Raw genomic sequence first — 25,904 nt, 5'->3', positions numbered from 1 at the left:
ACTAAACACCTTTCATAATAAAGTTTTAATATGACAAAGAACACAACATTTTGCAAAGATTTTTGTGCTGTAATAAAAATGAGGTGGCCGTAAAAAAAACAACGAAAAATAAAGTTATCCAGGTTCACTTTTTAAGTTTCATCTCCTTTCTCGGTGCCTGCTCCTGTCTCGGTAGCGGTTGTCCTCCCTTCCTCTGCTCCCCTTCTCGTCCCTGTCTCGGTCCCAGTTATTTTGGTTGTCTCTATTGTCCCGGTTGTCTCTGTTGTCCCGGTCTCGCCGTCCGGATCTTTCCCACTCCTTGCGCCCGCCGCCCTGCCACTCTTGCAGCGATTGTCCAGCTCCCAGGTTGATGGGCTTCCGGAAAGGTCGATCCCTGCCGCCGAAGCGCAGCTGCCCGGACTCTTTCTTTCCTCCTAGCCCGCCGCCGAGCCGCCTGGGGATCCAGCCTGTAAGGGTTCGCTCTAGCTCGAAATCCACGAACAACTCTTGCTGGTCCACCACCAGCTTGTTGGCGTCCCGACGAGCTCGCACCACGGCCCGCTCCTCCTTGTACTCGACAAAGGCGTAGCGCTTGGAGAAGCCCGTGACCACATCACGAACCAACCGGAGCCGCTTTATGTCGCCGAATTTAGAGAAGACCTGGTGTAGTTTATCCTCGGTGGTGCTCGGGTTGAGTCGAGCTACAAAGAGAGTGAGAAGCGGATCTCCCACAACGCCTTTGTTGGGCTTGTAGCGGGCGCACATCGCCCTCCACACGGCCCGGTCGTGGGGCTCCACATCGGTGCCGTCAATACTCCCGGCTTTCAGTGGATCGTACACCTTAGCGATGGGGGTCCAGTCCCCCATTTCGCGGCTGCTATATTTACTTGTGGCTCGTTACAACTAAAACAGAACGGAAAACATCCGCATTGCTTTTTCTACAGGGGTTCCGCTTGACCGTGCATCCATAAAAACACTCCGATAGGGAAACAATGTTCCGTCTACGGTTCCTCTTATTATAATGACCCATTACAAATGAAATGATTTATTTATTAATAAAACCATTGAAAAATAACAACTCCACATTTTGTTATAATTATTTACACAATCACTAAATGATTCTCAGTTCACTTCTATGTACAGGCCGTGTCTTTTGTTCAACTTTACGGTATTGTTTTGTCTACATGTCCTCCACACTCCATTTATAGGCTTCCTCCTGGAGTGCTTTTTTGTCCGCAATCCTCGTGTAGCGCTTCTGCTCGAAACCATTGGACCTGCCGAACGCAGAGACAAAAACAATTAGCAACAACTCATACTGATTAGATGAATGGCTGCACTTGATGGTTTCTCGCCTTGGCCACCTGGGGGCAGTATAATACAGACGTGAGCATTGTAATATAGCCTGTCTAAATGCACCATCTCCAACTGCTGTTTATGTTTCACACATTGTACCTGTTGACCCCATCCCAGCGATATCCTGGTAAAAGGTTGAACCTGTTGAGAGGTGGTGGAGGGCCTCTATACTTGGGTTTCTCTGGAAAATAATTGAAATTTGAATTTAAAAAAAAAAAACATGCATGGGAAAGCACCATTATAAATCTCCATTGCTACCTTTAACCGTCTTGCGCTCCTTCTTGCGCCGCAACATGGCTGCCATGGGATCGCCCTCCCTCTCCTGCTCCCGCAGCATGCGATCTAGGTCCTCGTCGTCATAGTTGCGCGCCAGCGGCTTCTGGGCCTCGCGCACGGCGTCGTCCAGACGCTGCTGCTGCATCTGACCCTGAGCCAGCCTACCGGTCGGTTTCACTCAAATTCAGCACATTTCGTTGACACTTTTCTTCAAATGAGTCTTTCCAGGGCCGCTCACTCACCCTTTTCCCCATTGAGCGTATTTCTCATCCTTTGCCGCTTTTTCTTCAGCTTTTCGTTTCTGTTCTTCACGCTCTGACTCCAGATCGCGCTTTTTGCCGCCCTTGTCCCGAAACACAGTCTGAGCGTGGCGGGATGCATCTGGGAATGAGTGCGTGTAAACATCATGTCATCATCATACTTTTTTTTTTTTTTTCTGGAAACTAATAAGTCATAAATAGAAGTAACATAATGCTGACTTTCAAGCTCTTTGTTGTTTCCCTCCCTGCGCCGTGCCTCTTCTTTCTCCTTACGTAGAACATCCGAGGAAACCAGACCCGCCTTTCCGCCAGAGAGCATACTGTTGCCCTGGTAAAAAACAAAAAAACCCAATTCAAAGCGCCCACCACGTAACAAGCCACACAAGACTTTAGCATGGTAAGTAAAAGTGAATGTTCCAAAGTAGGAATGCCGATTCATCGGTCGGGCCCCAATTAAAATAAATTGATCAGTGTTGTACAAATGATTAAAAGAGAGATATACAAATGCAAAGAAAATACTTGTCACAGGAATTTGGGTTTCAAGATAGGGTTGTTGGTTTCACCTCCTGTCCCGTCCTGCGAGGAGGCGACAGGTCGTCATCTGACACTTTCTCGCCACGCCGCCCCCGTCTGGGCGGTGACTGGTCGGCGTCAGAATCCCGTCGTCCCTTCTGCTGCTTCTTCCTTGGTGGCGACTGATCAGAATCTGAACCTCGTCTGGTGGCAGGTGCGCTTTGTGCTTTGCCTGACTTTCCTGAACGCTGCCTTGGTGGCGACATGTCGGGGGAATCGTGGCGTTTCCTCCTGGGTGGAGACCTGTCAGGGGAATCGTGGCGTTTCTTCCTTGGTGGTGACATGTCAGGGGAATCGTGGCGTTTCTTCTTTGGTGGTGACATGTCGGGAGAATCGTGGCGTTTCTTTCTTGGTGGTGAGATGTCGGGGGAATCGTGGCGACCTCTTCGAGGCGGGGAAGCATCCGAAAAGTCATGTCGGGTTTTTCTGTCCGATGACTGCTTGGGTAAGTCTCCTGATTGGCTGGCCTCCTCTTCCTTTTCATCTTCTATAAAGTAACACAACTCACATTCAGTATAATTACAAATATATTTGTATTTCCTCCTGCAAATCAAAATGGCTGACCTCCAATGACTCTCCACCTGGAGCTGCTTCGATAGAGTTCCATCATCCTCACATCGTCGGGGCGCTCATCAATCACTTCAGCAATCTGATTGAAGGATAATAGGTGTTGGGTGGGTCAATTCAAATGTTCATATAACTGGATTCGAAATTAAATGCGTGTCAATTGAATCCCTTCTTACCATGGGCGCTTCCTCGTCGTCCTCTTCCACCTCATTTTTCTCTTCCGTCGTCTGTCTCCAATCTATGTCATCGTCGACTATTTTAAGTCTTGAATAAGACAGAGAATGAAGAAAAAAGGACTTAGAAACTTACCTCCATACCTCATTCATAGAGAAAAGGGTGACGTGATGCATAGCTAATGTATGGTAGCAACTAGCTGCTAATTACATACACCTATCGGGAGAGTAACAGCTCGACGTAAAAACTCACCCTTTCCCTGGAACTTTATGCCGCTTCTTTTTAAGTTTCCCCTTAGATTTCTTGGCGTCATCATCGTTGGACAAATAGCGCTTTAGGTACTCCGCTTTGGATAATTCTGCTCCTTGGATGCTAGCAGCGGAGGTAGCCATTTTGAAAAGCAACAACTACGGAGACTGCGGAGGGTCATACGAGCGACGGCGCTATTACGAGAACGTCATTATAATTATTAAATACATAAAACATATTTAACACTGAAATCTCACATTTTAAGGATGGACTTTTTATATTTCACAAAACTCGATAAATATATTAAATATGAAAACAGGTCCCTTTTTGATATTTTCAAGTTTTTATTCATTTGAATTCAAACAATGTCATTCTTCTAAAGTCATGCTCCTAAAGCAGCCATGTAGCACAAATAACAGTTCTATAAATAACTACATTCGTATGGATTCTCTCTTGCCTACGACAATAAACGCATGCAGCAGCCTGTACAGTATTATTGCATGGATGCTTTAGGTGTGTGGTAACAGGGTTCAAACTAACACTTGTACTGCACTGGATTTGGAAAATAAACACACACACAGTTTAAGCTCTGCAACGTTATGCACAGTTTGAACATTTAAGTCAGTGATTTCTTCTAGTACCCCTACAAGTAACCCACGCACCACAAGACGGTGACAATCCAGGAGCTCTGCAGAAATACGTTGACAGCACCGCATGGGATGAGATGATCTACCGAAGGAGACAAAGATGAAGAAATTTGACTCCAAATGTCCTCCCTGCCTGTACTCACCTCTCTCCAAGTTAATGCTGGCTCCCTCCCCGGTTATCTTGCACATATAGGTGGTGTTGTGTGGCAGCTTGTCCTGGTAGCCGCTCAATGTCAGCCTGTAGCCATGCGGATCCACCTGCGTCACGTGACTCACTTGCTTGAACTCGGCCTCCGCCGCCAGGCCGGACACGTTGGCGTTGATGAGTGATTGCTTGGAACCTGATGACCAGGAGAACTCATAGCTGTTGATCTTATTGGGCTTGGCCTGGACCAGGCAGTCCACCCGCAGGTCACCGTCATCTTCCTTACACACAGTGATAAGGTCGCAGCGTGCCGGTGTCAGCAACACTGGTGCAAAAAAAGAAAAAAGGCACTTTAACCTTGTAGAGTTGCAGACACTCCTGTTTAATATTTCCCTCACCTCCTAGCACGCTGATCACAAACAGATGCTGGAGCATGATGGAAAGCAGCCATCCAACTAAATAAACAGGAAAAAGTTATGATGGCAAATCATCAAAATAATCTCAAAACTGACACATCGCTGCTAATACATATTTTTCTTAAAATGTTATTCTTTATTTCCTCAGACCTCTGTAATTTCCTATTACAACAGTCAAATCTAACATTTTTGGGAGCCTTACCTGCGTTTCGATGCAGGATGATGAAGCAAGTCTCAGCACTGCAGAGCAAAACATTGGATGGGGAGGGCTGGAAAGGAGGCGGGCGGAGGGAGACCAAGAGAGGGATGAGGATGGATGGTTACGCAGTTGCGTTTCCTCGCCTATAGGTGGCAATGTTTTCCACGATTTTGCATGAGTGACGACGCTGTTTTTCTAACTTATCCACAGCTTTCAAAAAACACAGAATTGAAGTTCTCTTATTGCTGAAAAGACAAAATGATGTCCTCACCCGTGTTAAATTCTTCATTTTGCCAGCTTTCAAATAACACCAAAATCAGCAAAAACGGGACTGAAATGAGTTATCTTGGTCATGATTTTTTTTTTTTATTCAGATGTACAAAGAACAAATAAAATAAAAATGTTTCCAAATTCCATCTTCTACTCTTCCTGTGGCTTGTTCTTCTTTTTTCTGCACAGATGACAAAACATTGATAATGCAAATAAATTAGGGACAAAAAAAAAAAAACCTGAGTCAAATGTTTGTCTCACCTGACTTGTTTTTTCAAGGAATTTGCCGTTTTCTTCTCACGTTTTTCTGCCTTTCCTTGACTTTGCTGTTTTTTCTGTACTTTTTTGGGCGGTTTCTTCATGAGGAAACGTGGCGTGGTGCAAATGGTGGTCCTACTGGGAGGTTTCTTCTCGAGCTTCCTCCTCAATTTGCTAAACAAAAGCAAAAACAACAAAAACTGTGAACATGTCAAAGAAAAAAATATCAGCGTATGGTTTGTACCTGTGTATCTTCTTGAAGCCGACCATGTAGTCCGGTACCGGACAGCCGGCCTGTTTGATAACGATTGCGATGCTAGCGGTGAAATATGACATTTATTATGGATGAGCAACCTGTGACAGTTTTGTTTCCATCATTTATCTTGCGGCAGTCGTACTTTCGCAGGAGAGGTTTATCGTTCTCTGTGAAGAAAGTGATGGCTTTCCCTCGATGTCCCGCTCGGCCCGTGCGACCTAAGGGCAACAGGATTTGAGGGATTAGATAAATGATTTTTTTAAAGTCTTAATATAGACAAACTCTCATTGCAATATGTTGACACTACAGGCATCTTATCTTTTGTATAAGACGAATTGAAATCCTTGCATGGCTGACCTATCCTGTGAATGTATTCGACGGCGCTGGAGGGGAAATCGTAGTTGAGCACCAGGTTGACGCCTTTGAAGTCGATTCCTCGCGCCATCAACGCCGTGCAGATCAGCACCCAGATCTTTCCGCAGCGGAAACTCTCCACCACGTTGTCCCGCTACAAGGTGAGGATGGTTAGGGCCATGATGGCATGTCGGTGACATGTTTGCTTTTACCATACCTGCTGTTGCGTGCGCTCGGCATGGATGACGTCCACGTTGATGCCCTCGTAGACGAGCTCGTGGAAAAGCTCCCGCGCTCGCTCGATGGACTGTACGAACACCAGTACGGGAGGCAGGAAGCCCTGAAACGCAACGTTGGAGCTTCAGTGATTTGATGTTTTTGACAATTATTTTGACGGCAGGACGTGGCGCTCAAACCTTCTTGATGATGTCACGCACGGCCACCAGCTTGCCATTCTCTGTGCCGACAAAGAGCAACTCCTGTTCCACGGAATTCACCGCCGTGTTCCTAAGTAACATTCATCCATTTTCAATTACAACGCATTTTGTGTCAGACAGGATTATTCTTTTTCAAAGTTGTGCAACCTAACCTGTGTCCGATGTTGACAGAGACGAGATTATCCAGGTTGAGACGGCACCATTGTTCCACCTCCTGCGTGCAGGTGGCGCTGAAGAACGCCCGGCGCACCTTAGCGTTGGAGCACGCCAGGAAAATGGCGGCCAGCTGCTCCCTAAAGCCCGTCTTGCCGTCCTCAAACAGCTTGTCCGACTCGTCCACTACCAACCACTCCACGCTAAGCACACACATAAACAATACAAGCCGTTTAAAAGAAAAAGAATCAAAAGATGGAAAAAAAAAATAGCTCAAAAAAAAAAAGGCTCCCGGTGAGAGGCTACACATTACCTGCTGAGGTCGATGCCAGGGGGTTCCTGCTTGAGCAGGAAGACGAGTCGATTGGGGGTACTGATGAGGACGTCTGTGCAGGGCGAAACACGAGTGCGTGAGAAAATCGACTTTGCACGTTCCTGCTTTTTTTGCCTTTCAGTACATTACCGAATTTTTTGTTGGACCGAGGTCCGAATTTGTTGGTCGCCACCGCCGCTTTGTTTAAGATGTGGATCCGGAAGCCGGCACCATCAGACAGGCGCAGCATCTCTCTGTGGGTCTGACACATTTTTTTTGTTGCTTTTTAGACATTTTGGTACTATGGTATTTATTGATAGATGTGATGAAGATGATTCTGCCAAGATACCTGGCTGGCGAGTTCCCGTGTGGGGGAGATGATGATGGCCCTGAAGCCGAGCTTGGCGGGCTGCTTGAGGTGAGCGAGCAGCGGGAGGCAGAAGGCTAGAGTCTTGCCCGATCCAGTCGGAGCGCAGGCCAGGAGCTCGCGACCCTGATGGAAGCACCGTCGTGATGTCACAGACCTCACTCAAAACACATGGTGCACACGTGTGTGAGTTGCTACTCACATGCATCATGAGCGGGATGGCCTGCATCTGAATTGGCGTGGGCACGCTGAGGCCGGCGTCGCGCATGTTCTGAAGGAACTGCGGGTTGAGCTGGTACTCGGACTGGAGCTCTTCAAAAGTGCACACGGGGTCCGGCGTGTCACTGCCGTGTACGTTGATGCGGTGACGAGAACGCAGACGGTTCACCTGAACCACAAAACATTGGATAATAGATTATACATACACACTATAAGGCTGTTTTGCTTATCCATCAATTAAAGAATCGGACCTTCTCCCGATGAAGCTGCTTCTGCCTTTTCAGCAATGACTTCTCCTTCCCATCGCCTGGAAGGTTCCGGATCTTCCCTTCCAGTGAGGACGTCCAGGTGATCCCGTCTTGCTTTGAGTTGTTCTCTCCATTGACATTACCTGGAAAACATTGACAATAACCATTAAAAACATTTTTTTTTTTTAAAAAAGTACAGTGATAAGACTTTTGAGTGACCCCACTTACCTATTTATTAGTACAATATTATGGAGTTTTATTTGTCAACATAACCTATAAACACATTGTACTTACTGTAAGTGGTTCTGGAAGACACTAAAAGCAAATGTTACCTTTTGTCTTTTTGTTCATCTTTTTCTTCTTCGCCGTAGTCTCTTCATCTTGTCGCTTTCTTTTTTTGGCCCCCGCGTCGCTCTCATCTGACTTCTCATCCTCTTCATCCTCCTCTGCTCGATCCTTGTCTGTACTCTTCACTCCACTCGTCATGTCTGCGCCAAAGTAATTGATCGCAGAGAGCCGCTCGAGCGACGCGTCTCCCGCATGCGACCTGGCAATCTTAATAAAAAATAAAAATTGGGTGTTACACTGAGTCAATTGTGACATTATACCATTCGTAAACCATTATTACAAACGAGAACTGTGGATGATGATCACACCGCGTTGACACGAGTAGCCACAAATGGAACGATTAGTAGCTCTGTTCGTCCACGATTTTTTTTTTTTTTCGTCCAACAAGTCATCACATATACACAGTAGGCGTACCTTAAAGCGAGAAGCGTCTTGACCGAACCTTTTCAGGTCGAATTTAGCCCCAGCTCCGAGTTTCCGAAACAACTCGTAGGAGTCCATCTTCGTTTGTAGTCCGAGTGCGCATGCGCGGTTCATATGCGTGCTTCCGCCTCCTCTTCTTCTGTGGTATTGAAGGTCGGCCACACAGTTTACTGGTTCATTACTGCCAAAACTGGATTGGAGGTTATACTCACTAAGTTATATCACACTATATATCGTGTTTGTTAATCTATGTTCTTTGAGTAAAATAAGCGGTCTCAAGCTTTTCTCTTCTTAAAGTCTGATGCAGTTATTCTTTATTTCATTAGTCTGATTGCATTATTGCTTACATTGTGGAACATATACAGTGAATAACTGAATAATAAAGAAAAATGAGAAAGTGCTTCAAACGTCAAATGGTTTCGGTGACATGAGTTTTCAATTGAAATTACATTTAAAAAAAAAAATAGAAGGCATTCTGTTCATAGCGTATGATGAAATGCTGCTGTTAAGGCACGTGGGTGTCCATTTTGTGAGTTCTTCAGGGTTTCTCGCAGTCTTTCAGCAAATCTTCCAAGAAGCAAATCACCACCTCTTTCCCACTCTTCTGCTCCTCTGTATCGGCCTCCATAGCCTTCAATCGTTGAACCGTCTGCTGCAGGCTATCGACTCTTTGCTGCGGATCCAAAGCATCCCCCACCGCCGCGTCCTTCTCCTCCCCCGTCGTCCCCTCGGCACGCAGGTACTTGAGCAGGTGCTCCCTGACTCCGCTGCCCTCCTCGCCAGCCAGCGAGGCGGCGATCGCGGGTAGGTCCGGCGCCAGCCCGAGACGCAGCAGGTGCAGCAGGGCCCGCGAGAGCGTGTGGCGCAGGCTGGCGCTATACCGAAACTCCAGGAAGTTGCTGGTGTCCTCACTGCTCCGGAGCGCCGCAGCCAGCGAGCACCATACGCGGCTGAAGCGCTCAACGTCGCCGTAACAACGACGGTGGGCGGGCACGGCTAGGGCGGCGGCCGACTTGATGCGGACCTTGAAATTCTTGCAAGAGGCCACCACGTTGCAGAGGGCGGCCAAGGCGTCACCGGACCAGCAAGCGGACTCTATGTGGAAGGGTCAGCGGTTTAGGCAACGTTGACATATGTCTCTATTCACACATTATGGACTTACAATCGCTTATATTAATTGTATGTTTTTTTTTTTTACCCTTAGGGAGTGTTACTCATGGTCCACTTACCAAGTGGCAGGTCTGGATTCTTGAAGGCTTTGCCCAGAGCATAGCAGGCATTCCAGCGCACCTTCATGGTGGCCACAGACTGCACCGTCTTGACCAGGGCTCTGACTGCGTCCTCCAGAGGCTGCCGGAAGGCCGCACGGCTTAGCTGACCCTCATGCAGGAAATGCAGCAGGTTCCCGAGGGCTCGCACAGCATTGCACTTCACCTGGGCAAAAAGTTTTTGGGTTCTTTGTTGAAACCAAGCGCATCCGCTAGAACATCTGAACTGCCTTGAATCTGGAAATGAATTGGTGTCACCTTGTCTTTATCAGCCGCCGCTCGCGTGGCTGCTTGGAGCATCTTCAGCAGCAACATGTCCGACATCTCGGCGTGAAAGTCCACTTCCACGCAGTCCCTGCGGCAGACGGGAAAGAAGGCATCACTTACACGCACTCGCACACCAACTCTGAGAAGGTCTTACATGTTGACGAGGAGCGTGTCCGTCAGGTTACCAAGAGACCAGGCGGCCTTGGCGCGGATGTTGGAGGATCGGTCGTCCAGGGCGGCCAGGATGACGTTGGCCGTGTCCGCCACAAACATCAAGTCCTCCGATTGAGACAAAAATAATTGTTTCGAGTTCCGTCAATCACGCAGGATCGTTAAAGGCTGTCAGTACCTCTCTTAGGCAAGGGAAGAGCACATAGACGCCCAGAGCCCTGACGGCCGCCATCTTGACTAGGTCGCTGTCGCTGTAGGTGAGGCCCAGCAGGACGGTGATGCACATCAGCTGCATCTTGTCCTGGGACACAAGTTTGAGTCATTTGAGTCAAGTTGACAAATGAACTCCAATCAAATGGAAAAACAAAACCAATGTAACTCACAGGCAGCTGAGCGAAGGCCTGCGGCAGGATCGAGGCGAGCGTATCGCACGCGCTGGTCTGCAGCGTGGGATGCTGCTGGTTCTGCAGCGCACCGTTCAGTGGCCCACTCAGCACCTCCGTCCAGAACTGCACCACCTTTCCATGTGAGTTAATTAAAAGTCGTTAAAAACACCCATAAAAAGCTCATTTTTATTTTAGGTTCATTCTGAAATGCCAACTTTTTGTGCCTCAACGCCAACGTACTTGGTTCAGGGGGACCCGCGTGGCCTCTGGAACGTTGCTGTCCGCCTGGTGCTGTTGAATGATTCCGGTTCCGAGCTCCTCTAGCAGCTGCGCAAAGGGTACACCACTCTTGAGACACTTTGTTATTATTTATGACCTGTCCTGTGTATTGCGAATGTAAATCTTTGCCAAACTGAATGAAATGAGCGAGTGGTACCTTAGCGCCGTGTAGCTGTATGGAAGGGTCGCTCTCGGCTAAGCAGCGAGCAGTGAGCCGCCCGATTTCGCACAGGCAAGCTTGGGTCAGCGAGATGTAACCTCGCACCAGGTGGGAAAGCACCTGCAGGGCCTCCAGTCGCACGGGCGACGGCTCCAAGGCCAGGCCTCCGACGCCCTCGCCGTCCGACTGTTCCTCCCTGGGCTGCGTCACCAGCGCGGCGCAAAGCTTCAGCAGCCACGGCGGGCCGCCCTCCGCCTCCTTAGGTGTGCGAGGTGCCCGAGGCGAGGAGGTTTCGCTCGGCTGTCGCCAGTTTAGGGAGCGGGAGTCCTGCGGCGTGAAGGAGCCGCCGCTTGCGCTGCTGCCCTCTGGCTGCTGGAGAAGCAGCTGCACCTCGGGAAGCGGCGCCTGAGTCGTCACCAGGGCGCCGTAGAGCGTCAGGGCCGACACGCGCACGTTGGCATCTGAGGCCGCGGGAAAGAAAATGGTGTCATTCGCTCAAAGTGTGCATTTGTGCCAAAACGGCATATCAAATTTATTGAATCAGTTTTCATCTTTTATTTTTAGTCATCAAAATTCTCCACGATTTATCCGTCTCGTGTACATGGTTTCGATTTGGGGGCAATGGCTGGACAATGGCCAAAAGGAGGCTAAATTGGCCACTTTGGAGCGTGGAGACTTCAGAAATGGAATCTTTACCTCTGTGGCGCACATACGGTCGTATCTGCTTCCATAGTGAGCTGAGCAGGCCGGGCCTCAGACGGTGGTACGGTGCGTTGGACACCAGATGGGCCAAACACTGACAACGCAACAAAATGCCGCTGTGACCGTAAGAAGCGAAAAATACATCTGGCAATTTGTCGACTCTTACCTTTATGACCTGCGTGAGGGTATGCGGCGACGTCTCGGCCATGAGCGCCAAGCTGAGGGAGCGGTGCAGTTCTCGAACGGCGGCGGCCAGGGTGAAAGAGAAGGGCGTAAAGGAGGTGCGCGGCGATGCCGTGTCCTCCGCCACGGCCAGGAACTGCCGGGAACCGTCCAGCATGGCAGACAGCGCCTGGAGCGCGCAAGTACGGACCTAAGAAACACACCATGGGAGTGAAAGCGGTTTCACAAGAAGGCAATCACAGCCACTAAAAACAAGGTGTCAAAGAAGTGATGTCCCCACCTTGGGCGAAGGGTCTTTCAGTATGATGGTGAGCAGAGTGAGCGGAGGTGCCGCTCCGTTTCCGACAGGAGCTTCCGGAATGAACGAGGACCAGTAACCGTACAGGGTCCGCTTTTCCACCCACTTGACCACGGCCAGCAGGCAGTGCAGCGCCCCCTGGCGTACACGAGCGTGACTAAGCCTGACCGGGGGAAGCAAAGGCATGATCACAAGTGGGCACACTTTCAAAGTAAGCTTCTAGTTCTCACTACCTTAGCTTGCTCTGCGCGCTGCCTTCCGGGTCAGAAAACTCCGAATCAGAAGTGTTCCGCTTCCAGGAGGGGTAGAGAGAAACCGTGGCGCTTCCTTTTTTGTGAGGCGCTAACGCCGCCGTTTCGCTGTCGTCCTCGTCGTCACGTCTGCTCTCCTCCGCGCTGGCCTTCTTAACCTTCCCTCTGGACCGCCTCTTCTTGTTCTACGAGAATCAACATGGTCAGTCATCACGTCCGAAGTACCGCACTGGAGGTCCAGCACGGCGTCCTCACCCCGGACGCTTTCCCGCCGCCGTCCTTCGCCGCTTCTGTCGGTTTTGGGGCTTCGTGGTCGGGTTTGGGCGCAGAGGGGGACTCGTAGTGCGGGAGAGGTGCTGGGTAAAGCACGGCGGGCCACTCCACGCTCACGCCCGGCGCTCCCTGGAACATGAGCCTCTGAGGGAAGACGGGCTGCGTTTATAGAAGAGCTGCAAACCGCATTGTTAAATTCCATTTATCACCTTGAGAGCGGCCAGCACCGATCCGACCACTTCGTCGCCGCCAAACTTCCACTTGCCACCCAATAGACAACAGTGGAGTCCTTTCAGGGCAGCCTGGATCACCTGGACATGCAACAAGCATTCTCAGCTAGTTGAAGAGCTTGAAGGTGAATCATTTATGCAAGTCCTGGCTTCCAAGACTCAAAACAAATCAACCTCACCATAAAAGGTTACAAATAAATAAACAAATGATCCTTACAATGCAGTAAAAGAGTTCGTCAGAGTCGTCCGGTCGGTCCTCCTGCAGCGTTTGCAGGAAGACTGAGAAGCACACGCTTTTGTGCCTGTCATCCAGCGGCGGCTGACCGGAAATTCTGGGAGGGGTTAAACAACCGTTTTTGAATAAAGGGAAATAAATAAAAAATAATCAACAGATTAAGTAAATATTAAAATAATAATTGTACATATCTATTATTTTTGCTCATGGATTCTGGATATATGTCAATTGACAGCCATTTTGTCTTTGATTCTGACTATTGCATGTGCGTGTGGATGTCAGGCCCACCTGACACAAATGTTGGCCATACAAGTGAGGGCCACATGGCGTAGATCCATATCTGGCTGAGAGGGGGAACTGTAGCGCAGGAGGATTCCACCAATGCCCAGTAGGTTGTCGAGGTGCTAAAAAAGGTAAATTAATGTTGGTGTGGGGGGGGGGACTGGTGGTCATGGAGCATATGTGAGAGTCAGGTGGCACCTGGTGGCACTGTGGTCCGTTGCCATAGACAACGGTGGCTAGTGCCTGCAGGATTCCGAGATGTGTCCACGTGCTGCACGTTTCCAATCCCGCCGTTATGTACTTCAGCAGGATGTCCAGTGTCTGCTCATCCATGATTACCTTAAAAAAAAAATCACTGTCAGTGTATTTCTCCATGGGAATACTAATTTAGACTGCCTTCAGAAAAGCCTTCACGGTTTTTCTGAGGATCAATTTGGGTTGAGGCGATTATTTCTAATTATTTGAGGAAATGTCATTTACTTTGAGCTGGTTGAGGAGGTGATGCACGAGCTTGCACAGCTTGACAATCAAATGTTCTTGACTCATCGGTACCAGACGGCTGGCATTCACGAGCAGGATGCAAACATCCTGGAATTAAAAGTGACACCCTCCCACCATTTTAATTATGAAACTTACATTAGTACCTCATCGCTCATCACGGATAAAACCAAATGTTCTCCCTTTACCTCCGGCCGAATGTTTACGCTGGGCTCCAAGTTGCGATTGAAGTTCTCGGAGATGAGCTGGTCGAAAAGGAGGTTGAGCTCCTCCCGTAGGTGGCTCGAGTCCGCCCGCAGCCCTCGGAGTTTACCGGCGCAGCGACAAAAGAGGCGCTCTGCCTCCGTCTGTGGCCATGTGCCACGCTGCCAAACGTCAGCCCCCTGAGGCGTGAACGGAGCGGCATCAGCAGACAGAGGAACCGAAGGGAAAACGGGTACATCGCGGCGGGTGAAGGGCGCAGACGACGCCGGTAACGCGCTCGGAGTTGCCATTTTGGTTTATCTTCCGGTATTTTTTGTTCGTTGGTTTTAATGTGTTGAGTTGGCGAAACACGTTGTTGTACTGCCATCTAAAGGCTTGGCGAGTAAATGCAGCGACGACAATGGAGAAAAAAAATAAAATCACTGCATTTCCACTCAGTAAGCATAAGCAATCAGTTAGAGTTCTTTATACGAAATTCTGATTTGTTAATTAATTGTAAGGAAAAACCCCAAACAATTTCCAGTAAACATGTTAAATATATTTAATTCTAATAGTGTTGTGCAGAATGATAGCAAAATTACAACATGCACAGACATGAAACAAACAGTTAAGTTCAAACACTTACTAAACTTGCCTTATTTGGCATGGGTGCAACAGCCCGGCACACAAAATGAATGCTTATGTAACAAAAATTGTCACTTCTTTGAATTCCGTGAAAAATGAAACATCCAGATGAAATGTACATACAAGCATCTGTCGCAGAACAGCTAAACAAATACCTCCCATAATATGGTCAACACAGCACCATCTTCTCCTTCATTTAGGAACAAAAAGTCAGAGCAAGGACCTCCTGAGGGAGTCCTGTCTGCAGAGTGGCTGACGGACAGCATGGAGTTGTTTAAATGGTTGGGGATGGGGGGGAAGAAATGTTTCAGCCCGACTTGAAGAGCAGGATGGCCACTTGGCCGAGGTAGAAGTAGATGAAGTGCTTGGTCTCATGCGTCACGTAGCTGCCGAAGTTCCGGCCCACGATGCAGTGCCACGTGGGGTTGTACTTCTTATCAAACTCCTGCAGGAGACCAAAACAGACACTTTAAGCATTGTTTTTTATTTTCTTGGCCTGCATTTACAATATCCCAAATGATTATCCTACGAGTGAGGTTTCTTGTATAGATGGTGTGCTGTTTCAGTCAGGCAAAATACACCACATAAAATATCAAGAAAAACACTTTGCTGGAGTCTCACACATTTAAAGAGATTTATTCGCACCTTTTTGACATAGGCAGCGATGTCCTTTTCTATGTTGTACTTTTCCATGGCTTGCATGGCACAGTCCACGGCATCCTGCTGCATTTCTTCGGACATGTCCGCGTTCTTGATCACGGCCTTCTTGTCAGACATACTGGCAGGTAGACTGCAAAAATTTAAAAGACAAGACAATGACTACATGAATCCATCTTTGATAGGACTTGTCCTCGTTTTGGTGAGGAGTAGGTGCAGAAAACCCACCCAGAGAAAATGCAAACTCCACACAAGGCCGAAGTCGAGACTGGAATCAAGAACCCCACGAGACAGATGGGTTAAATCATTATGCCTGACAAAACATTTGGAATAAAATAATTGTGCCACACTCAATTCAAAAGTGCAATCTATTTAGGCACGTAGCTAGGGTTTATTCATGAATCAACAAATATCACTCATTAATTCGCTATGTATGTGAGGGCTTAATGACGATAGTGTTGTGCTTGAGTGCACAACGATATTTACACGAAACAATTGAAATCGCTCCGCTATCACAGGTGAGAGGTGTCACGTGAGAACACTTTTTTTTTCCCCCAAAAGAGCAATCTGTGTGGCTTCCTGGTCTTGACCAAAAATATCTACCCCAGCAAACGTACCTTTTTTTTCCAAAATTGTAGTGTAGAAATGTCACACGCAGATGAGCAGTACGTCGGGCTGTCTTATTGAACGACAATGTGCGTTCTCTTCCGAAGTGCCGCCCTTTCCTTCCTGCCTGCTAGCTGATTGGATGCTGTCCACGGGCTTTTTCCGGGTATGACGGCCGCATCTTGTTTCCTCCCACAATGCACCGCGCCTCCTCTTGACGTCATTTTTCTTCTTCGTTTGGTTTTACGGCGAGGTGGCACCAGCTTTAATGCGCATTACCGACACCTACACCTAATAACGGGCCATTGCATTTGTAAACGTGGGCAAAATTGAGAAAAATATTAAAGTTTGAAACTCAATATCTGCTGCGTCAGTGAAAAGTAAAAACAAGGACCCTTGGCAAGAACGCGCTTGGTTCTATTTGAATTGAGCTTTCTCGTTTACCGTAGGCACGCCAGTTGGAACTTGTCACGTGACACTGCTGTTATGGCGGCCGCTCGCATGCTTTGCAGCATGTAAACACACTTGTAGTTTCACGGACTATCTCCTAAATGGATCTCCCGTGCGTCCCGTGGCAAGATCACGTTGCTCGCAAATGGGCCGGACTCGAACCCGAGTTCAAGGAGCGTTTTAAGTCCCTGCTTGAAATTGAAGATATATTTGAGAGCGCTTTGAGTGTGACAACGTGAGTTGCTTGTCGGCGGATCCAGTGGATTTATTTTATTTTGATTTTTGAGACAAAATATATAACCATTGGAGATTCAGACAAATTTTGCTTGCGCGTCATGTTCAAATTCATGGTGCTGCTCTTTCCGTTGTGCACACCAGGGGGCAGTATAACACACCATTCTGCGTTTATAGTACATATTTGTCAAGACCTTTCAGTGTAAAGCCCATGACTTGTGTTTTACCGTCTCCATGCGCCACTTTGTTTTCAGGGAGGACGATGTGGAGTGTCTGCGTCGCATCTCGGCGGAAGGACATGGTCACACACGAAAGGACCCCGAAGAGGCGTCCTCGTGCAGAGAGAACGGAAATGCTGACTTCAAGAGCGGGAAGTACACTGATGCGGCCCTACACTACTCACAGGTTGCTCATTTATACCATCACTATGTCTTCATTATTTGTCTTTTCCGTCTTAATGACTGTCCGTGAATTGTCTCCCGCCACCGCAGGGCATTTGCTTGGCCCCCCGAAGTTCGGAGCAGCTGTCGCTGTGCTACGCCAATCGCTCTGCGGCACTTTACCACCTGCGGCGCTACCAAGTAAGAGCAGTTCAACTGCCGCTAATAGAGAGGCTAAGACTAGACTGGTGGCCAATTAGTGTTTGTGCCCCTCAGGACGCTCTGGACGACGTGTCGGAAGCCGAGAAGAGCGGCTACCCGCCGGCTCTAGCGCACAAGCTGGAGAAACGCCGTGCGCAATGCCTGGCGCGCCTTCCATCCTCAGAGGCCGCCCGCGCGGACCTAGACGAGCGCCACCCGGGCATGTCTCCGAAAGTGACTGTTGGCTTCAGCCCGGAGAAAGGACGCCACGCGGTGGCGTCAGAGGCCATCGCGGCCGGGGAGGTGATCTTGAGCGAGAGGCCGTACGGCTTGGTCCTGGTGGCAAGCGGCGGCGTCTTCGGGTCACAGCGCCGTCGCTGCCACGCGTGCCTGAAGGCCACGTGGCGACCGGTCCCGTGCGACGGGTGCTCCTATGCCCGCTACTGCGACGCCCGCTGCAGGGATGCCGCCTGGGAGGAGCACCATCGTTGGGAGTGCCCGCTGGGCGCTTGTTTGACGTCCACCGGCGTCCTGTCACACTTGGCACTGAGGGTGGCGCTCAAGGCGGGCACGGTCAACATCCGCGCCGCCGTCACTGGGGGCCCGGCCGACACGGCCTACGCAGGTGTCTTCCGCCTGCTGCACCATGCGGATCAGCAGGGCGCCAGCATGTGCTTTCTGTGCGCCGTCACCGTGGCGACGCTGCACACAGAGCTCGGCGGGACGGGAGCGCCGCCGGCGAGGGGGCAAACGGAGGGCGGCAAGAAGGACGCAGCGTGGCGGCTGCTGGCCGGTGCGGCGCTGAGGCATCTGCTGCAGCTGCGCTGCAACGCGCAGGCCGTAACCGTGCTGCAGCAACCAGGTGACGCCCGGCGACCAGTCGCTTCCCGTACCTGTCTGCAGAGTATTTTGCGATGAGGAACTTCAGACCTCTCCTAATCAAGATTGTTTGGCTTCAGGTTTGTCAGACGATCCCGTGCAGTCCATTGAGGAACGACGGCTCGCCACGGCCGTCTTCCCGACGCTGAGTCTCCTCAACCATTCGTGCCGGCCCAACACCAGCTTGAGCTTCGGTGCAGGCGGCGCCGTCACGCTGCGAGCGGCCCGAAGCATCCGGCCCGGACAGGAAGTCGCCCACTGCTATGGTCAAACCGGGTTTTGATCATTTGGGATTTTCCAAAAATGTTTGCATTTACTTAACTCGACTGAGAGCGGCCGATGTTTTTGTCTCGCCGGTTTTCACTCAGGTCCCCACAGCAGTCGAATGGTCGCCGGGGAGCGGCAGCGCCTGCTACAGGAGCAGTACTTCTTCCAATGTCGCTGTGAGGCCTGCGAGGATGGTGACCAGGAGCGGTCGCCAGACAGACAATTTGGATTTTTGTGTGCCCGGTGCGACCTTTCCCTCTCGGTAAGAGATTCCCTCATTTGTAGCGTCCAGTTTTAGCTGTTTCGTCCCGTTGCATATCACCTGTCAATCAGCTTTCTGGCGAAGACGGCCATTTGTGCGCTTCGTGCGGCGGCGCTTGGTCCGGCGGCGAGCTGAGCCAAATGCTGCGGGATGTCGGGTGCGACTTGGACGAGGCGGCCTGTCTCCTGGAGAGAGATGAACCCGGTGGGTGAGCGGTCGCCGGCTCCCTTCTGCCGATCCGTTTGTTAATTTCCACTGCCGCAGGCGAGGCGGAAGCCCTGCTGTTGCGGTTGCAGACGCGGTGGCGGCGGGCGGGCGTGACGCTGGCAAGCACACACGAGCTGCGCGGCCGCACCGAGGACACTTGGGCCAGGGCGCATGCCCACAAAGGTCACTAAAGGCATCTGCTTCCATGAAGAAGTTTTTTTTTTTCTAATTTGATGCATTCAAACTTTGTCGGATTGACAGCCACATTCGCACTGTTCTATGGGGCGCAGGTGATTGGTCGCGCGCGGCCCAGCACTTGGAGCACAGCGGCGCCGCCGTGGCCGCTCGCTTCGGAGCGGACAGCCTGGAGATGGGCCGACAGGTCGCCAAACTGGCGCAGCTGCACTTCAACGCGTGAGTGGCGCCTCCCTCCCAAAAAATATCGAACAACTTTGCTTCCTGCGCTAACCTGGCGGCGCCGTGCCCGCAGCGGGTCAAGAACGTTGGCCCTGACCGTCATCCCCGAGGCCCGCCGGATCCTCAGCTTGCACTGCGGCGCCCTCTGCCCTGAAGTGCAGGAACTGCAGGCCATGGAAGACTGCTTACGCCACTAATAAAATGGATTTGACTCACCAAAAAGATGAAGTCAAAATGTCTTGGATGTCGTGCGCGTGACGGATGCGCCGGGGACAAACTGACAGGCTCGTCTGTCATCGTGATAAAAATCGGAGGAAACACTCAGACGCTAAGTGTGCTAATGCTATGTACGCTCACCTTGGCTTTATTTCATTTTGACACATGTGCAGTTGCCGCTGCCGCCGTTTCTGCATATCACTTGGCTCCACACCAGGCAGGAAATTGCCTCTTTGACTCCCTGCGGGGACAAAAAAAAAAAAAAAAGACAATCACAAAAGATGACACACTGACAAAGAAAGAAATCATCTGAGAAAAATATGAAGAAAATCCCCCAGGGTTTTTTTTGTTAGTTTGTTTACAAAATCTGCCGCATCGGCAGTCCTCTGCTGGGGGAAATGAGAAATGTTGTCAATGGGCAGCCAAACAAAAATTGAATTGATGTCTCAACTGCACGTTTGTCATCACAACAATAGCGTGCACGTCACGACAACCTAATAGACAATTGATTGGACGTCCGATTTGGAATTTGTAAACCGCTGTTACCACAATGCTGCCCATTTGCTATTTCAATGATTGCGGCTAATGCGCTTTCTTCTCCTGCTTAACACGCGCATGAATAAGACATGAGCGGACCAACGACCTGTCGGCGCCCGGCGGGGGAAGGAGGCCGGTCGGTGGCGGGGACTGGAAAGGCATCCGCGAGGGACGGTGTCGCCTGTCCGTCCGCCATCAATTAGTCATTTGGGCGAGGGGTGGACGCCGGGACAAACACCAACATGCGCATATTCTTGATCCTCTGCAAAGCATGACTCGTTTCTTAGCATCGGCAAGCGGAAACACTGGCAAAAACTCGAGAAGCTTCATGCACGTCTCGATTGTCTTGTCCTATCCTTTAGTGTCATCTAATATTTAGTCATGACGGGTCATCTAATATTCCATTTCCATCTCTCTCTCTTGCCTGAAAATATTCCGAATGGCATAAAAAGTTAAAATCCCATCTCACACGGCGAGATGAAGAATGTTTATGAAGAATCGCGCGTCACACTGAGGCTTCATAAGTCATTTCTGGGCGAGGCGGGGTTCTTTTAAATCACCCCCAAGCGTTCTGCATTCTAGAAAGTTCAGAAGACTTGAAGATTTCAAACGCAACACACTTTGCGTTTCTCTCAGCGGATCGTATGACAAAACGTTGCTGCGTGGTCAGCGGCGGCGCGCCGACGTATCGGTGACACGCGACCGAGTCAGCGCGAGATCGGAGAAGGCGGCCGAGAGCTTTTAGACGCCGCCCGCAACCGGATCGAGTTCCTAAATGCAGATTAAGTGAGGATTTTTCCTTCCACGACGAACGCATGGCACAAAACGCTTTGTTTTATTTACACGCGTTGACTGATTTCCCACCAACGCCCCATTGCGCACTCACCCACAAAAAGTGGAAACCTGCAAAATTGAACTCTGCCGGACAAAACGTTATGATGCCACCGACGGTCAAATTTAGCGCCATCGGCCGCGCGGAGGGCGTCCTTGAACGCCCCGCGCCGCCTCCGGCAATGTCGCTAAAGTGTGATAAAGTACGACGGCGGCGCATCGTTCACGTTGCTGAAAATACTCCGCCATTAGCGGGGAAACGTTTGCGGAGATGGACGAGTCGGAGGACGCGCAGATGATCTGCAATTTATTAGCTTGACACTTTTTTTTCCTTTTTTTTTAATGTGGAGCTAAAATTAACTTCATCATGATCATCAGTGCTCCCCAATAAATAAAATAACAGATGGAATATTTCAAATGTAAAAGGATGTAAAATACAAGGCTGGAGATTAAAGGTCAAGTGACTGAAGCTATTAAGGATAATGATGGGAGGTAAAATTATCACATGAGGCATGATAATGATTTGAGGCTAAGGCAGGCTCAAGAAACCATGTCAAGAAATCACAAGTCCAGGTAGGTGATTGCGCGTAAAAAACAACAACAGGGAGAATCTGGAGCAAAGCTTCCAGACGCCAAGGCCAAGGTCATGGCTGTTCGCCGCGATGCAGCCTTTTGCCGTGGAAATCAATTCAGCGGCTGAGAGTCAAGTTGCAGGCCACCGTGACGGCGGTGGCTGGGGGGTGGGGGCGTCTTGTAAATCACGCGCGGTCCCGAAAGGCGCCTGGCATGTTTGGACACGGCACAACGGGCCGCTGTCACGCCACGATCTTGGCGGAGCTTTATGGTGTTTAAGGACGCTTATCGCAAGCACCCAGAAGCGCCTCGTCACACATATCGGAGGAACAATGCACACAAAAAAGACCTGCATGACTGAAATGCATGAAAAAGCCGTGAACAACTCATTCACTGAAAAGTTTTGCGGAAAATATTGCAACCGTGCCATGTACGTCCAATGAATCCAACTATTTGCCAAAGGCGTGCAGAGCAATTGTAGCACGTAATTACCGACGTGTGCGTAACGGCCAATTTGAGTCCCGCCTTCTCAGCAAAAACAGGCTTGCCAACCGAACCGGCAAATGAGTTCTCTCCTCCTGGCAGGCGCCGCGAACGCCCGGCAAGCACGCGCAGATGCGGCGGCGGGATGCGCATGCACGAGGGAGGGAGTGAGAAGATAAGTGTCTGCGCTCGGCGCGCGAACGCTCACACGAGAGCCGAGATGCGGACACGCGCCTGCTCGCAGCCGCTGTGCGTGCTCGCGAGCTGGGCTGCGCTGCTGGCGTGCGCCCGCGCGAACAACGCGTGCCCGCCGGCGTGCGCGTGCTCCCAGGACTCCGGCACGGTGAGCTGCCACGCCGGTGGCGCGTCGGGGGTGCCGACTCGCGTCCCAGCGTGGACCTCCACGCTGATCCTACGCGGGAGGAACGTGACGACGCTGCAGCGGGGGGCGTTTGCAGCGCCCAACGGCAGCGCCTTGGACGAGGCGGCCACGCTGTCGCTGTCCGGCAATCTGATCCGAGCGGTGGAGGCGGACGCCTTTGCGGGGCTCCCGCACCTACACGTGCTCGACCTGAGCCACAACCAGCTGGAGCGTGTGTCCGACGGCGCCTTCAAGGGCCTGCGGGAACTGCGCACGCTGTGCCTCAACGAGTCCATCGTCCCGGAGGCGGCCGCGCAGTTGGCGGCCGCGCTGGGCGCCGGCGACCTGCGCGACCTCCACCGGCTGGAGCTGGCTGGCAACCGGCTCCGGAGCCCGCCCCTGACCCCCGCCGGCCTGGACGCCTTCCAACTGCTGCACCAGCTGGTTCTGGTCAACAACTCCATCCGGAGTCTGGGCCGGGAGGACGTGGGCGGCTTGGAGCGGCAGAGGCGCACCCGCGTCTACCTGGCACGCAACCCCTTCCGCTGCGCATGCGAACTGGAGGCCCTATACTGGTGGCTGAAGAACGCCTCACAGTGTCCTGACGCCGCGCTGCTGCGCTGCGCCGAACCTGAGGCCCGGCGTGGGCTGCAGGTGGAGCAGCTGCGCCCCGAGGACGTAGACTGCCTGAACGAGAACCTGGAGGCCGTCTCCTACGTGTTCCTGGGCATCGTGCTGGCCCTGATCGGACTGGTGTTCCTCATGGTGCTCTACTTGAACCGTGGCGGGATCAAGCGTTGGCTTAACAACATCCGCGAGGCCTGCCGGGACCAGATGGAGGTCTACCACTACCGCTACGAGCAGGACTCGGACCCGCGGCTCGCCAACGTGGCCGTCTGAGCGCCAACAAAAGGGGGGTTGGGGGGGGCGCCAAAGAGTGACAACGTATCTACTCCTCACAACTCTTGTCATCATCAAATGGGTGCGCATGAAATGCTTGCGACCACCAAATACTCGTTTGTGACCACAAAATAGTTCTTAGGAGCCGTGTGGCTTGAGTGCACCTTCACTCGAAAGAAGGAATGATTACTACATTTGTATACGATGGACATTGTGACTATCATCAACTTATATTCTCTCCAGAGAAACAGAGCCACCGCCAAATTGCTCTCACAGATTCCTCGACGGTCGGACTCCTCGCTCGCTCGCTCGCTCGCAGAAAGGCCTGAGATGTTTGTAGCGTTTGTATGCAATCTGTCCTCATTAAAGCTGACTCGACTCTCATGATGCTGGCGTGACCTTTCTCTCTCAGGGCAAACACACACATACACACACGCACGCAAAAGTCATTTTCCGGTTGAACCGGAGCGCAGCTGCTGCTCACAAGGCGGCGGCGGCGTGGCGGGTCGGCCAGGGTGACATTGACGCTGACACCGGTGCACAGACCAAAACAAATCCACGTGAAAGACTCGGTCGGCCGTCCGTTCCCACCGCTCGACATCGTCGCCGATCGATCCCGAGATTTACAGACTGTGATTAACAAGGAAAGGCGTTGGCTCGCAAAATCAATGGACGTTGACGTGAAGCTAATCAGCCGGCTAACGAGCGCCAACGGACGCTTCATTAGGTACACCGCTCCCGACTTTGAAGACTTAATTATGTCCGTCGACGGGGGAAAACGCGGGAAGGATTACAGAGACAAAAGAAGTTCCCGAGAGGCTCGTATGACCAAAAAAATAATCGGTTGGGTCACCTCCATTGCTGTTCTTGACAGCGACGACGTTTTCATCAGCACTTCTGCTGCTAATTACAAAACAAAAGGGGAGATTAGGAGATTAGGCAAGAAGCAGCTTTAGTTTGTTTGTTTGTCTTAGACGCAAGGTCAGACACCGGCATGCTCGTTGGGCCCAAACGAACATTTCGTCTATTTGACAAAAGATGACAACGAGCTCTGATGACTGATTGAAATTGGCTTTCAATGTGAGCGACTACTGTGACAAAGCTCCTCGGCGGGACATCTGATGTCGCTACGAAGAGTTTCCTGTACTTTGGGGTTCATAGTAGGATTCAAAAGCAGCTAAAGATACGTACGCGCCAAGAAAAATTGCAAAGTCTGTCTTAAACTTTCATCATGTTCTAGCAAACTCAAAGGGGCACATGGGCCACACTGAAAAAAAAAACATTTCAACAAAGCAACTGAGAATGTCAAAGACATCTTTAGAGTGTGTTTGTGACATCGGTGTAAAGCTTTGAAGGCACGGCGTTTGTGATGTCACGTCCGGCTCAAGTTAAGAACCGCCGTCAGCTCCGGCTCGTACCTTTGGTTGAGCAGCTGGCGCTTGGTTCCACAAGAAGACGACGACGATGAAGAAGCTCATGAACCCTCTGCTGTGGACGGCTCTTGCGTTCCTCCTACCCGGTAAATGTCGTCGGCTGCTTCTCCTGTAACGTAATGTCAGTATTTTAGGCCTGAATAAGGATTTAAAATGAAATATCAAAGCCAAATAAAAACCCGCTTTGAGGGCAGAAACTTGAGTGAAATGCCATATAGAAAATTAATACATAAATCAAAGTCTCCAAACAAATATGTGGATTTGCTTGTGCTTTTTGGCAGGTGCTTACCCGAACAAGGAACGGAAGACAGAGGTCAACCCGGGTGACAACATCATCTTCAGTACCCAGCGCCCCGCCAGTCCCAATAAGCTGCCCTACATCGAGTGGACCTTCAATGGCAACACAATCGTCACCTACAGCGGCGGCACCGAAACCCGGGAAGATGCCTACATTGACCGCATCGAATTGGACTACCACACCGGCAACCTGAAGTTGAAGAACGTGCGGTCCACCGACAGCGGCAATTACAACTTCCAGTTCGAAATGTCCAAGCGGGTGCTGCAGCAGGAGAGCAGAAGACAACCCAAATCGGAGTTGGAAGATAATGTCTTTGCCGTCAAAGTGGTCAAGTGCGCCACGGTTGCGTGTCTCGTGTTTAGCGTCATTTTCCTTATGTGCGCGCCTATGAGAGTCGAGACGCACGCGTCCGCTCGCTAAAGAACATGGCGAGAAGAAAGTAGCCGCAGTAAATCTCCAAAATATGACTCGAAACAGACGGAACGTTTCCTGTTCTGACTTTTTAAGCGCATCTGTTTAAATCAAAGCCACACATGTGCTGGTCCGAACACTCAGAAACGATCATTGTAAACATTTTTAAATCAGATACAGTCGGATAAGTTTGTGTTTTAGGAGAAAGTTTTGCATGCACCTCTTACTGTCATTCTTTCCACTGTCTCTCCCATAACTGCGTGCTGCCCCCAGGTGGACACTTGGGTACAATACAACATTCTACGAGATATTGCATTAGGCACACCATCTTTATTTTAATGAGCATTTTTTTGATTAACGTCATGAATATTTTGTTGGTGAAAATCTCGTTCTTTTTGCTCTTTTTTCCCCAAATAAAACTTGTTGCAAGCCTAGTTTTAGTCTTGTTGCTTTACTTAAATAACGCGTCATTTCGCCGGTACAAACGTGTACAGATCATTTTAATA

The 25,904-nt window shown here is 50.5% G+C and overlaps 7 protein-coding genes and 1 long non-coding RNA gene across 15 annotated transcripts; 2 read left to right on the top strand and 6 right to left on the bottom strand.

The window, feature by feature from the left end:
- Positions 1 to 6: 6 nt before the first annotated feature.
- On the bottom strand, positions 7 to 968 carry snrnp35 (small nuclear ribonucleoprotein 35 (U11/U12)). Its single transcript, XM_037268904.1, has one exon. The coding sequence runs from the start codon at positions 844 to 846 to the stop codon at positions 139 to 141; it is 708 nt and encodes a 235-aa protein (XP_037124799.1). The 5' UTR covers positions 847 to 968; the 3' UTR covers positions 7 to 138.
- Positions 969 to 1,015: 47 nt separating this feature from the next.
- bud13 (BUD13 homolog) lies at positions 1,016 to 3,604 on the bottom strand. 2 transcript variants are annotated; one of them, XM_037268894.1, is made up of 10 exons: positions 3,435 to 3,604; positions 3,185 to 3,272; positions 3,006 to 3,090; positions 2,865 to 2,928; positions 2,432 to 2,825; positions 2,088 to 2,196; positions 1,851 to 1,989; positions 1,591 to 1,769; positions 1,432 to 1,513; positions 1,016 to 1,253 (listed from the first exon to the last, which is right to left on the bottom strand). In XM_037268894.1, exons 1-10 carry the CDS (start codon positions 3,572 to 3,574, stop codon positions 1,160 to 1,162), a joined length of 1,374 nt encoding a protein of 457 aa, XP_037124789.1. In that variant the 5' UTR covers positions 3,575 to 3,604; the 3' UTR covers positions 1,016 to 1,159. The 2 variants fall into 2 exon arrangements, with proteins under 2 accessions (XP_037124789.1, XP_037124788.1); XM_037268893.1 differs by having other exon boundaries at positions 2,432 to 2,928.
- Positions 3,605 to 5,179: 1,575 nt separating this feature from the next.
- Positions 5,180 to 8,609, bottom strand: ddx52 (DEAD (Asp-Glu-Ala-Asp) box polypeptide 52). The gene is made up of 15 exons (XM_037268885.1): positions 8,476 to 8,609; positions 8,046 to 8,268; positions 7,717 to 7,856; positions 7,449 to 7,634; positions 7,229 to 7,372; positions 7,030 to 7,141; positions 6,880 to 6,952; positions 6,566 to 6,769; positions 6,393 to 6,483; positions 6,194 to 6,316; positions 5,980 to 6,130; positions 5,765 to 5,840; positions 5,611 to 5,682; positions 5,370 to 5,540; positions 5,180 to 5,289 (listed from the first exon to the last, which is right to left on the bottom strand). The coding sequence occupies exons 1-15, from the start codon at positions 8,596 to 8,598 to the stop codon at positions 5,259 to 5,261; spliced, it is 1,920 nt and encodes a 639-aa protein (XP_037124780.1). The 5' UTR covers positions 8,599 to 8,609; the 3' UTR covers positions 5,180 to 5,258.
- A 166-nt stretch (positions 8,610 to 8,775) lies between these two features.
- Positions 8,776 to 14,472, bottom strand: heatr6 (HEAT repeat containing 6). Its single transcript, XM_037268871.1, has 19 exons — positions 14,156 to 14,472; positions 13,950 to 14,057; positions 13,668 to 13,808; positions 13,476 to 13,591; positions 13,170 to 13,284; positions 12,932 to 13,033; positions 12,705 to 12,866; positions 12,432 to 12,634; positions 12,181 to 12,361; positions 11,884 to 12,090; positions 11,712 to 11,811; positions 11,013 to 11,476; positions 10,817 to 10,903; positions 10,574 to 10,708; positions 10,369 to 10,491; positions 10,174 to 10,298; positions 10,011 to 10,107; positions 9,714 to 9,918; positions 8,776 to 9,579 (listed from the first exon to the last, which is right to left on the bottom strand). The coding sequence occupies exons 1-19, from the start codon at positions 14,459 to 14,461 to the stop codon at positions 9,023 to 9,025; spliced, it is 3,534 nt and encodes a 1,177-aa protein (XP_037124766.1). The 5' UTR covers positions 14,462 to 14,472; the 3' UTR covers positions 8,776 to 9,022.
- Positions 14,473 to 14,687: 215 nt separating this feature from the next.
- Positions 14,688 to 16,213, bottom strand: LOC119133279 (dynein light chain 2, cytoplasmic-like). Of its 4 annotated transcripts, none has more exons than XM_037268919.1 (4): positions 16,070 to 16,195; positions 15,681 to 15,720; positions 15,441 to 15,585; positions 14,688 to 15,240 (listed from the first exon to the last, which is right to left on the bottom strand). In XM_037268919.1, the coding sequence occupies exons 3-4, from the start codon at positions 15,570 to 15,572 to the stop codon at positions 15,103 to 15,105; spliced, it is 270 nt and encodes an 89-aa protein (XP_037124814.1). In that variant the 5' UTR covers positions 15,573 to 15,585; positions 15,681 to 15,720; positions 16,070 to 16,195; the 3' UTR covers positions 14,688 to 15,102. The 4 variants fall into 4 exon arrangements, with proteins under 4 accessions (XP_037124814.1, XP_037124810.1, XP_037124811.1 ...); XM_037268915.1 differs by having other exon boundaries at positions 15,681 to 15,765; positions 16,070 to 16,191; XM_037268916.1 differs by lacking the exon at positions 15,681 to 15,720 and having other exon boundaries at positions 16,070 to 16,213.
- Positions 16,214 to 16,394: 181 nt separating this feature from the next.
- On the top strand, positions 16,395 to 19,824 carry smyd4 (SET and MYND domain containing 4). Its single transcript, XM_037268884.1, has 10 exons — positions 16,395 to 16,743; positions 16,997 to 17,147; positions 17,234 to 17,323; positions 17,399 to 18,185; positions 18,283 to 18,468; positions 18,571 to 18,731; positions 18,803 to 18,935; positions 18,996 to 19,121; positions 19,229 to 19,352; positions 19,429 to 19,824. Exons 1-10 carry the CDS (start codon positions 16,610 to 16,612, stop codon positions 19,550 to 19,552), a joined length of 2,016 nt encoding a protein of 671 aa, XP_037124779.1. The 5' UTR covers positions 16,395 to 16,609; the 3' UTR covers positions 19,553 to 19,824.
- On the bottom strand, positions 16,761 to 25,114 carry LOC119133282. 4 transcript variants are annotated; one of them, XR_005100103.1, is made up of 6 exons: positions 24,979 to 25,114; positions 24,675 to 24,798; positions 19,713 to 19,812; positions 19,408 to 19,548; positions 18,792 to 18,916; positions 16,761 to 18,652 (listed from the first exon to the last, which is right to left on the bottom strand). It is a non-coding gene; the product is annotated as an uncharacterized LOC119133282 (long non-coding RNA). The 4 variants fall into 4 exon arrangements; XR_005100100.1 differs by having other exon boundaries at positions 16,761 to 18,916; XR_005100102.1 differs by having other exon boundaries at positions 16,761 to 18,916; positions 24,675 to 24,825; positions 24,979 to 25,098.
- On the top strand, positions 22,111 to 23,643 carry waif2 (Wnt-activated inhibitory factor 2). Its single transcript, XM_037268899.1, has one exon. The coding sequence runs from the start codon at positions 22,141 to 22,143 to the stop codon at positions 23,254 to 23,256; it is 1,116 nt and encodes a 371-aa protein (XP_037124794.1). The 5' UTR covers positions 22,111 to 22,140; the 3' UTR covers positions 23,257 to 23,643.
- Positions 25,115 to 25,904: the final 790 nt, after the last annotated feature.

Source organism: Syngnathus acus, chromosome 14 (assembly GCF_901709675.1).
Source record: "Syngnathus acus chromosome 14, fSynAcu1.2, whole genome shotgun sequence".
In the NCBI taxonomy this organism is placed as follows: Eukaryota; Metazoa; Chordata; class Actinopteri; order Syngnathiformes; family Syngnathidae; genus Syngnathus; species Syngnathus acus.
Note: the sequence above shows the minus strand (reverse complement) of the source record. Positions and strands in the feature narration are given on the sequence as shown.

Excerpts from the sequence above, each read along its gene's own strand:
- heatr6 (XM_037268871.1), bottom strand. The coding sequence starts at position 14,461 with ATGGCAACTCCGAGCGCGTTACCGGCGTCGTCTGCGCCCTTCACCCGC. Across the intron at positions 10,492-10,573 it reads AGGCCTTCGCTCAGCTGCCT|GACAAGATGCAGCTGATGTG; the intron begins GTGAGTTACATT and ends CTTGTGTCCCAG. Across the intron at positions 9,919-10,010 it reads CGGCGGCTGATAAAGACAAG|GTGAAGTGCAATGCTGTGCG; the intron begins GTGACACCAATT and ends CTTTTTGCCCAG.
- smyd4 (XM_037268884.1), top strand. The coding sequence starts at position 16,610 with ATGGATCTCCCGTGCGTCCCGTGGCAAGATCACGTTGCTCGCAAATGG. Across the intron at positions 18,469-18,570 it reads GGAAGTCGCCCACTGCTATG|GTCCCCACAGCAGTCGAATG; the intron begins GTCAAACCGGGT and ends GTTTTCACTCAG. Across the intron at positions 19,122-19,228 it reads CAGGGCGCATGCCCACAAAG|GTGATTGGTCGCGCGCGGCC; the intron begins GTCACTAAAGGC and ends TATGGGGCGCAG.
- ddx52 (XM_037268885.1), bottom strand. The coding sequence starts at position 8,598 with ATGAACCGCGCATGCGCACTCGGACTACAAACGAAGATGGACTCCTAC. Across the intron at positions 8,269-8,475 it reads AAGACGCTTCTCGCTTTAAG|ATTGCCAGGTCGCATGCGGG; the intron begins GTACGCCTACTG and ends TTTTTTATTAAG. Across the intron at positions 6,484-6,565 it reads TCTGTCAACATCGGACACAG|GAACACGGCGGTGAATTCCG; the intron begins GTTAGGTTGCAC and ends AATGTTACTTAG.
- waif2 (XM_037268899.1), top strand. The coding sequence starts at position 22,141 with ATGCGCATGCACGAGGGAGGGAGTGAGAAGATAAGTGTCTGCGCTCGG.
- LOC119133279 (XM_037268916.1), bottom strand. The coding sequence starts at position 15,572 with ATGTCTGACAAGAAGGCCGTGATCAAGAACGCGGACATGTCCGAAGAA. Across the intron at positions 15,241-15,440 it reads TCGCTGCCTATGTCAAAAAG|GAGTTTGATAAGAAGTACAA; the intron begins GTGCGAATAAAT and ends GGTCTCCTGCAG.
- snrnp35 (XM_037268904.1), bottom strand. The coding sequence starts at position 846 with ATGGGGGACTGGACCCCCATCGCTAAGGTGTACGATCCACTGAAAGCC.
- bud13 (XM_037268893.1), bottom strand. The coding sequence starts at position 3,574 with ATGGCTACCTCCGCTGCTAGCATCCAAGGAGCAGAATTATCCAAAGCG. Across the intron at positions 2,929-3,005 it reads CAGGTGGAGAGTCATTGGAG|AAGATGAAAAGGAAGAGGAG; the intron begins GTCAGCCATTTT and ends GTTACTTTATAG. Across the intron at positions 1,770-1,850 it reads TACGCTCAATGGGGAAAAGG|GCTGGCTCAGGGTCAGATGC; the intron begins GTGAGTGAGCGG and ends ACCGACCGGTAG.